The sequence below is a fragment of the Monopterus albus genome, unplaced genomic scaffold (genome assembly GCF_001952655.1).
Source record: "Monopterus albus unplaced genomic scaffold, M_albus_1.0 scaffold228.1, whole genome shotgun sequence".
Taxonomy (NCBI): domain Eukaryota; kingdom Metazoa; phylum Chordata; class Actinopteri; order Synbranchiformes; family Synbranchidae; genus Monopterus; species Monopterus albus.
Window position 1 is genome coordinate 373929 of NW_018128108.1, and position 10337 is coordinate 384265.

The following is a 10337-nucleotide window of genomic DNA, read 5'->3' on the forward strand; positions in this document are numbered from 1 at the left end:
TCTCTACTAATCAGACCAGGTTTTCCCCAAAATGTTTTCCAGTTATCTATGAAGTCCACGTTATTTTCTGGGCCCCACCTAAACAACCAGCGGTTGAATGACGACATGTGGGTAAACATGTCATCACTGGTCAGATTAGGTATGGGTCCATAGAAAACTATGGAGTCCAACATTGTTTTAGCGAAGTTACACACCGACTCAACACTAATTTTAGTGACCTCCGACTGGCGAAGTCGGGAGTCATTAGCGCCGACGTGAATAACAACCTTACTGTATTTACGCTTATCCTTAGTCAGCAGCTTCAAATAGGATTCAATGTCGCCTGCTCTGGCCCCAGGAAAACATCTGACTATCAGCCTCCAATCGATTTTGAGACTGATTTTATCTTATCTCTGTCAGTATCTTATCTCTATGTCAGCATGTTGAGACTGTGATTATGTGATATACACTGATCAGCCATAACATTATGACCACTGGCAGGGGAAATGAATAACACTGACTATCTTGTTACAGTGGCATCTGTCAGTGTGTGGGGTATATTAGGCAGCAAGTGAACATTCAGTCCTTGAAGCTGATGTGTTGGAAGAAGGAAAAGCACGATGCGGCCGAAAAGTGTTAGGTGAACTCAATTAAAAGGCCAGACGCTGGACAACTGGGTCAGAGCGTCTCCCAGCAGGTCTTGTTGGGTGTTCCTGGTCTACAGTGGTTAGTTCCTACCAACAGTGTCTAAGGAAGGATAAATGGTGAACCAGCAACAGGGTCATGGATGCCCAAGGCTCACTGATGTTGAGGTCGACCTACTGTAGATTAAAAATTAGAATTTCATTCATCCTTTTCTAAAGATTCTATTTTCTTTGAATCTTTGTTAAAATGGTTGAAAATGAGAACTACTGTACATCAGCCTCTATTAAGAGAAACATTCAGAGGCTTTAGTGGTGATATCACATCTAGAATGAGGAGGCTGTTGAACTTGTCTAAATGATCTCTAACTTGTCCTCACGACCACAATTTTCACTCCTTTAACATATTTTATCACTACATGACAAATGCATGCTCTTCCTGTCAGTGGAACTATGGGAGAAAACAAATTCACAGAAGATGCACAGTGAGCTGCAACACGAGTGCCAACTGACAGCTGCACTGCCTCCTGTGTACACAGTATTAGGCAGGTGGTCATATTGTTATGGATAATTAGTGTGTGATGTAATTGTCCCTGAGTATAGGAAATGTATTAGAAGGTAATCTATGCTGAGTTTTTAGTTTTAATTATGCAAGCTGGACATACACTTTACATGGTGGTATCTATGCTCCACTGTGTCTGTTCAACCAGACTCAGTATGGGAGACAACAGAAGTGTTGGCTGACTTGAGGTGCAAAACTGAACACAAACAGGCCCTTTTGGTTTGTGTCTTCAGGTTTTTTCCTCTAGGTGGAAATACTAGAGGGGGACCATGAATTTTCTTCCATATTTCCTGGTTGTGATTCATTTTTTCCACTCTGTTGTGTTTTTTTTAATCTCTCTGTAATCACAAACATCATCTTCTTGCTGAAATGGCTCGGACATAATAAAACAACTGTGACATGATTGCTCCCGACTCCCATCTATTCTAGGGCTGGATTTTTTCTTGCCCTGCCCTCCCCGTTACACATCGTTTTCTTTCATGTGAATGCATGACAGCAGAGGCTGGGTACAGAGTGTTTGTCATTCTGAAGGGAGGGACTGTGGTTAAACTCACACCACGCACCTCTCCCCTCCTCTTTAAACTGTCACACTGACGACACACCTGGCTAATGACGCCTTCATTAAAGCACTACTCAGATGCAAAACAAACCACCGAAGAAGAATAACCATGTCATTATACCCATTCAGTTAGAACTTGTTGTGACATGCAAAGTTTGCTAGACTCGAATTTAACTTCCACCTCTAAACTACACCCGCCACCTGCAGCCCATATAAGCTACCTTGAAATCTTACCTAGTGATTTCCTCTTTCAGGGCAGCAGGGTCAGGTGGGTAAAACTTGACACGCAAACACATAGTGAATGGAGGCTGGGCTGTGGAAGGAAGACAAACATTTACAAGCTATTGTCATATATTGTTTCTGTGTGTCTGTCTTTTTCTGTTTTTCTAATCATAACTTAGGAGGTTTATAACTTTGGTATTTAACCAACTAATCAGACATGTTAACAGAAGTACTTACATTTCATTTGTTTGGCAATTGACTTTGTAAAATCCAACCAGTGCTGAAAGAGAGAAAGAGTAGTAGAAGTAAAGACCTGCACTTTGAATACTGAATCTATAGCTGCTAAACTGTCAGTCTGAGGGTCTGACTGCTCAGCCGCTGAATCTATAGCTGGAAGGTGCAGTGGAATTTCCCCCCAAGTCCTCGCCTTCTGTTTGTTTATGTAGACTCCCTCCAATGCAGTCATCGTGCAAAGAGATATACAGTATAAGCAAGCTGTTTGGAAGATAATCAGGAAAGTGTCATTTTCTGCCAGAGTGCTATACATCATGAGCTGAAACTGGCTTTAATACGTGAGCTGGTAACATGCTGACAATACTGGGCTAACTGATACTATCTTTGTTAGCTTTATTTTAGCAACACCTGCATGTCACAGTTTATTGGCTTTACCTTTTGGATTTCTCCTAATTACGTTAATCCAGTTCTTATTCTATTCTATTTTTTATTCTACTCTATTTTAGTTCCTGGATGTTATGGCACCCAATACTAGGTGAGAGAGAAACGGTATTTTGATTTTCTGTATGTCCTGCACATATGGTGAATTGACAATAAAATCCTTGAACCTTTAATTCACATCATCTTAAAATGACTCTCAGTTGGCTGATATCCTAACTAATAAAATGCAGAGAGAATCTTTAATATTTTCAAGTCCTGTAAGTGTTTGTAATCGTATTCATAGTTCAAGAGCGCATGATTAACAGATACTCTGCAAATTCACCAAGGACTCTTAATTTGTGTAACTGATCTCCATATCAATCAGAAGGGTTGGCCTTTTTCCAACTAGCATATTTGATCTGCAGAGCTACCTACCTGTGCTACATATTTATGTAGAGGACATAAAGAGTCATTAGCACAGCAGTGTCATTTATGCTTAACAACATTTAAATAAAGCATCTGTCTCTGAGACCTGGTCATCTACAGACTCTAAATGACATTGTAGAGATGGTAATACAGTAACTCACTAAACAGTTACTGTACAGTTAAATGCAGTCACAGTGAGAGCAGCAATAAAAAACAACAGGCGCAAGATGGAGATATGACAGAGAGGAGGAGGAGGGCAGATCACATCATGAGTCACGGTACAGCACAGTGACACCACTGGACTCAGTTGGTTTCTATTAAAAATTAATATTTACCCTCTGCTTGTCTGGGTCAACATATCTGATGCCAAAGTAGTCTTTCTCTAGTAGGTTGAGATGGTGGCAGATGAGGTCAAACAGGTACTGTCCCTTAGCATCACGCTGAAAAAGAAATGACATGAGAAAGTAAACAGTATGTGAACACTCTGACAAAGTAAACATCACACATTATATAGAGTGAGGGTGACATGCTAAAGACACACCGAGTGTGACATCAAATGACATTTTCCGTTTTCATCAGGAAGTCCATTTTTTGAGCCTCTGAGCTGCCAGAATGACCACCAGAAAGACTTTATATTTCACTACTCTCAAGGGAGATATATGAAGGCTATGAAATATTCATATTGAGGCAGCAGCCATCTGTATAAGCTCTGAGACATTTCTGCTGCAGACCCGGAAAAGCAGCCGAGACAAGGTGTAGGCAAAGAAAAAGGCTAAATAAGGGGATAATGCCCTTGTCATGCAATGCTGTACAAAAATCTGTCCCTAACAAACATATGAGTACTTTCTATATCTTTTTTGTCATCATCAAGGAATGTGGAAATATAATGTTTACATTTTTGAACCTCTGAATCACTTCAAATATGAAGAAACCAAATTAAGGAAACAGGCCTGCTAACCTGGCACTTGCAGTTTAATTCACTGAGCGGGGCCTTACATAAAGTACATCTGCTCCAGAAATGCACAACAAAACATGAACCACTATTTGGTCATTTGTGGCAAAGCAAAGCTTCCATCAGACATGCAGTGCAGGCTACAGCTCAGCCTCATACGATAAAACTGAACAGCAAAAGCATGTTGTCCTGATGAAAAGAGGGATTTCCTTAATGCAGCATCTGGTTCACATGATATTGAAATTTTAGTAAAAATAGCATTGTCACTGGAAGCAAAAGTAATGAAACAATAGTACTTTTAGATGACACCTTCAAGCTCTAGTTTCTTTGTCCACCCTCGCCAACACAAACACTTATTTGCTTTTTATACAAGATGAGAACACTGATTCTACTATCATGTGAAAGTACAACCAGCAGCTGGCTAGCTTAGCTGGATGACCAAAAGTATCAGATAGCCTGGTTCTGCTATCTGAATGAACAAGTTATATTTTGTTTGTTTAATCTGTAGAAAAACAGAAGTATTAAAATTGTGTTTTATATTATGTGTCAGGCCATTGGCTAGCAACCAGCTAAGCTGTTTCCTCCACTTCACTTCTTTGTGCTAAGGTAACTGGCTAGTGGCACTGATCGATTGATCTGTCAGCAAGAAAGCAAATAAGCATTTTCCCCAACTTTTGCTTTTTACCCTGATTAGAATTTTCTATTGCTGAATTTCACCCACACACACACACCACTGTTTTTATTACTTACAGGCTCTTTACACTGACTTACATTAATTTCCTAAAAACTCACCCTAACCTTAAACAACATAATTTTATTAAAATTCATCGACTTACTTGGTGGGCACCAGAATCTTAAAGTCAGCCTCCATGCAAACAAACGTTTTGCTTACTTCTCCTTGCAGTTGCACACTAAAAGGCTGTTTTCATTTTTGTGTGGAGGAGAAAAGATTTCTCTGCATTCACTTTAAACTGTATACAAGGTTTTTATAACATCACAAGAAGTCTGGAAGTCAGTTGTGCTCCAGTATGAAACTTCCACAAGTGCGATGCAAAAACCTCCAGTGGACTGAGAATAGAAGTTTCAGTGATGCAGGAGACATCCTGGATCCGGCAGTTAATGTGCAATGCATGCATATTCATAGACTGTAGATGTTTGAATGAGACAGAGGGTAACATCTATTTTATAATTTAAGATGCAGAACAAACACACCTCAGGTGACGTGATTTACCATTGTCAGGGCACTTTAAGATTAGTTTTATTGTCCTTCTTTCTGTGGGGTTAAACCTGTGCTACTGATAAAGTAAAACTGCAATTATTGTCATTCATGACCATATACTGTAGCTGTGTTGTGAATGACTGCTTATTTCATTTTATTAAACTGTAAAAGATAAAAAAGTTAAATTTTCACTCTTGGCTCTCCTTTAAGAACCAGGCTTGCTGTTACCTATTTGCATACACAACAGCTGAACAAGTTGGGACATTATTTAGGGTAAAGAAAAGGTCCATTCATACGGCTGACACAGTCAGATGTTCTGTTTATTCACCCCAAACAACAAATGTAAGCTAGCTAGCAACAGATGCACCAACCAAGTGTGTGCCTGTATGTTGTGTCCTGTATTTTTTCTCTATAAAGATTCATTAATGCAAAAAAAGATTTTCAACTAGTTCATGTGTGTTACTCCATGTTCTCAATTCAGGTTCGTCCTGTTGCGGTCCTATTGACAACACATATTCTGTGTGTGCTTGAGCCAGCACTTCATTGAAACTAAAAACATTCAATTCCAAAATGTGACTGGAGTCAAAACAACACTGCATCACATTAGTCTACAGAAATAAACCTAACAAAAGATCTGAAGAATAAGTGAAGACGTTTTTATACCAACAAAGCATCAGATACATTATATGCATGAATTATTGGAAGTCATAAATATCGGTTTTAGTGTTTTTAATCAATTTTTTCAGCCAGACCTTAACCCACACCGGAGCACAACCCAACCTAAACCTTTCAGGTCCAGTCATGTCAAGTTGTGCACTCACCTGACCTTTCCCAGTATGCACCAGGCTGACCCTCCATCTCCTCTGTCCCTGTGTCTGTATGTCACTGCGATGTTAGGCCCTGACTCACCAGGACAGGCCGGCTGACTAGCCCAGCAACAAAAATAAAACACACACACATCCATGCACAGTCTCACGGTCTCAGCCTCATTGCTTCTTGTTCTGTTATAAATGTCTATGGTACACCTGTGAAACCTCTAGATCCACAGCATTTTCAGAGCCTGTGCCTCCCACTCTCTCCATCTGCTGTGCATTGTGGTGTAAACTACAGCAATCCCCAAAAGCCATCCCAATTAATCATGCTGGTACTGTGTGTTTCCTCCTCTGTGTGTAGTAGTGTGTTTGCATATGCCAGGCCTAAGTGCATTTCCATATATATGCGTGTGAAGTTTGTAGTTATGAAACAACAACAAAGGATGATTTATCTCCATCCAACACTTTAGCAAATAAATGAAAGAGGGTGAAATATATTAGTGGAATCCACTCATTCACAATGCTAAACTCCTGAGAAAACACTCTCTCACAAGCCACAGTTCTTTTTATAGCAACATTAAGCACACACCCTTTCTACAATGGATTTATCAGCTGTTACAACAAATTTTAAATGGCATGACTTAATAAAGAGCTTCTGAGCTCGAGTGTTTTTGTGCATTACAGTGAGAGAAACCCTATTGCTCCTGGTAATTTACCCGACTCTGCACTCTAATGCAGTTTGTAACGATGAGATCGAAGCACACTCTAACCTTGTTCTGTGCTCACCATGTGGTTCAACTAAAGGACGGCATGATTAAGCAGCAAGGCCTCTTTTTCCCCAAGCCAGCTGACCAAATACTTGCGATGTATATGCGGTGCTGTTTTGCATACTAATGATACACTCTGAACTTCAGAACCGAGGCTCCACTGGGACACAAAGCCAGTCTATGAGGCAGAAACATTATCGATTGAAGTTAAGTGTTCTTCAACATCCTTCTGAGATTTAAATTCAGTGCCAGGCTGCAATACACAGAGGAAATACTATATGTTGCCAGTTGAAGCTTTGGTTTATTGTTTTTGAGCGGATAAACTGCAGTGCTATTATGTGGCTTGTGGGGGAATTGCTTCTCTCAGTGTTTTCTCTCCCTTGCATCTTATGGCTATGGGGGAAGTACTTAGAAATATGCCGTCTTTGAATTAAAACTCTTTTACTCCCAAAACAGGGAAACAGGAAATCAGGATTTTAAATAACCTGCTATTGAAATAACTGGCCATACAGTTCAGTACCTATACGGTTTGCAGTGGGGTGGACTTTTGTTTTATATTCAACAAGAACTTTACACTGACTATAGAGTGTGTGCCCCACTGCGCACGTCTGTAAACTCTAACTTGTGAAGGTATATATCCATGATACAAAACAAAGGGTGTTGCTTGGCTTAATGTTTCAGGGAAAAAAAGTGTTACACATTTTGTTATAATTGTTTAAAAGTGGCAGAAAAATCAGAAAAAGAGAATTTTCATGTGGAAGTTGAGTACAGTAATGACGCCGCAGCAACTGGGCTTTAAAACACATTAACTGAGTGGAGCTTTAATTGGAGACATTGCAACATTGCAGAGAACTGAAACTATAATGAGCTTAATGTCCGCCTGGTTTTATATGGGTTCAACTCTGTACAGTGAGAGACTTCAGTTAAAAAAAAGTAGCTCAGAAAACACGAATATCTGTTTATTTCCTGGCAAACAAAAGTGCTAGCTAGACTCTTTTCTTGCTTCTCTACAAGTCAAGGATTTAGCTGTTGATACCTCATAATTTATTAAAGTCACCAAATGAGCGTAGGGTATTCATAATGTCTACGTCTGACATATTATAGGCCCTCAATTACAATTAGTTTGGTTTGGATTTGTGAAACATTTATAACGGTTTTGAAAAATGGTGTCCACTCTGTCGCCCCAATCCAGCTAATTAAATCCTATCCATCAACCACAGACTCGCTCTGAGTACAGCTCCCTAAGCTGTACAGTGTGTAGCCACTCAAGGGACTGTCACACTTTGCTCATGTAGACACATCTATAAAAGAAAATCCAAATATTAGATTAATCAAATTTTTATTCCCAAAAAACTTCATATTGTGACACTCATTATATCCATAACTAAATATATTGTGATAAACATTTTAGCCCCAGTTTTCCCAGCTGAGAGCAACACCATCCCAATTATGACAGTGAACAAACTGCACATTTTATTTAAAAAAAATAAAAAGGCTTGTGATTATCTTGTCAGCTTCCATTCACTTTATGGGAAAGTTATTAAGGTCTCATGTTGATTTCACTGGTATTGTCTGTTCAGGACAAATGACTGGCCAAGACGCCCTGTTCTCTATAGTATGTGGTCCCAAAATGTATGTTTATGACAAGCAGCAATTTTGGATTCAACTGAATTTAGAAGACAAAGTAATCTTAATACAGTACCTCATGTGGGTAGGCTTTTAATAGAGGTGGGTCAAGCTAAAGGAGAACTTCCAAAATTGGTTAACCTAGAGGATCCCATCCTTGTATAGTGCAGCGGCTCAGCTCTCTGCTCTTGCAAGGACACTGCAGGGATCATGCTCATCCATTCTACACATGCTTTGTGGACTTGGGTGCCTGGTTGACGAGTAGCTGCAGAAATATAGAGTGGCAGAGCCACTGCAATGAGCCATTTGAGCATTTATAGCCAGAGCAACAAGTGCAGAGCAGCATACATTTGCATCATTGGCAGTATGTCATTTGCATTCTCAGGGGGTGATGTACTCCACCAGTGCTGCAACTTGCTGGTGCAGACCCAGATCACTGTCGAGAGACTAAATGTCTTTCTACACAGAAGACTTCAGGATGTAACTGGGGACAAGGATCCCTCATGTACACTCTGAGTAGTAGCAGTAAGAACAGTAGCAGCAGTGTAATTCTACCAACATGTGCAATTGTTCATGTATGTAACATGTTTCTTATGAGATATGTCATACTGTATGTCAGTGATTACAATAATAGTCTGGGGGTGTGTAGAGGGGGCAGCCATGATATTAGACACTGTGACTCATGAGTAAATGAGATTAGTGTAGGCTTGTCAGTAAAGAATGCATTAAACAAGCACAAGCCCATAAGTGCTTTATGGAAGCGTGTGCAGCGTTTCATCACAGCTGTAATAAAAGTGATAAATGGAGAGATGGAAATAACCCAGACTGGGGCCGAATAATCACTGTGGACCTTAGTGGAGCAGCAGCAGCAAACCACTCTCTCAGCCTGGCCAGGTCTCGAATCAGATTAATTATTGAGAGGGGCTCCATATCAGCTTGGGAAACACCACATCAATAAATAATGGTGTCATTTTGAATTAGACGATGGAAACTACAACAGAGCAAGCATTCCTGATAGGTCACTGCTTCTATAGTGGCGTCTGGTAACGCTGGTGCTGCATGATGTTTTAGTTTTATATTCACTGTCTTCTGTTCTAAAATTTCCTGCCTTCAAGGCCGTGAAGCCTGTAAATGACTTACTATAAAGTTATTATACAGAGTGTTTTTCACACTCTGGGTAACAGGCTCAGTCTATATTCTATAGTGGGTGCTACTGTTAGATTTCATGGTAACACTTTACAATAAGGGTACATTAATTAACCATACTTAATGCAGTAATAAGCATTAACTAATAGGTAACTAATGCATTTATTAATCATGTACTAATGTTTTTCATGTTAATTAAAGTATTACCTCATACATTATTTAATAGTTTTTAACAACACTGCTAACATTTGTTGATGCAGTAATAAGCATTAACTAAACGTTAAATAATACAATAATAAGCATTGCATTCAACAACTTAAATGTCTCTTGGTAATACTAGTAAATTGTCAATAAAGATATTAACATTTATTTCACGAAGTTCACAGCTTTTAAGCTTCTGATTGACTGAACACACATGATGCAGGTATGCAGCAGTGGGTTGGAAAGCATGCACGGTGGTAGCTCTCGAGGACCTGACTTGCCCACCCCTCCTGTATACTGTAAGCATTACTTACTCGTAATTACGCATTTATTAATGCTCTTTAAAAATGTATAACAGTAGTGAGTAACCGTTACTTAACCTTAATTAACCATTTGTTAATGCTCTTTGTGACGCTTATTGTAAAGTGGGAACCATATATGCATGAACTAACACTTCATAAATGTATCACAGTGGTGAATAACCATTACTTAACCTTTATTAACCATTTGTTAATGCTCTCTGTGACCCTGTAAAGTCTAAAACATGTATTTATTAAGGAACACTTCATAA

The 10337-nt window shown here is 39.4% G+C and overlaps 1 protein-coding gene across 1 annotated transcript in view; it reads right to left on the reverse strand.

Annotated features, from left to right (window-relative positions):
• frmd5b (FERM domain containing 5b) overlaps positions 1–10337 on the reverse strand; it is a 75819-nt gene that overhangs the window by 19059 nt on the left and 46423 nt on the right. The window contains exons 2-4 of the mRNA XM_020619928.1: positions 3379–3483; positions 2201–2243; positions 1976–2054 (exon numbers count right to left, since the gene is read on the reverse strand). Coding sequence (XP_020475584.1) covers positions 1976–2054; positions 2201–2243; positions 3379–3483 — 227 coding nt within the window. The remainder of the gene's footprint in view (positions 1–1975; positions 2055–2200; positions 2244–3378; positions 3484–10337) is intronic.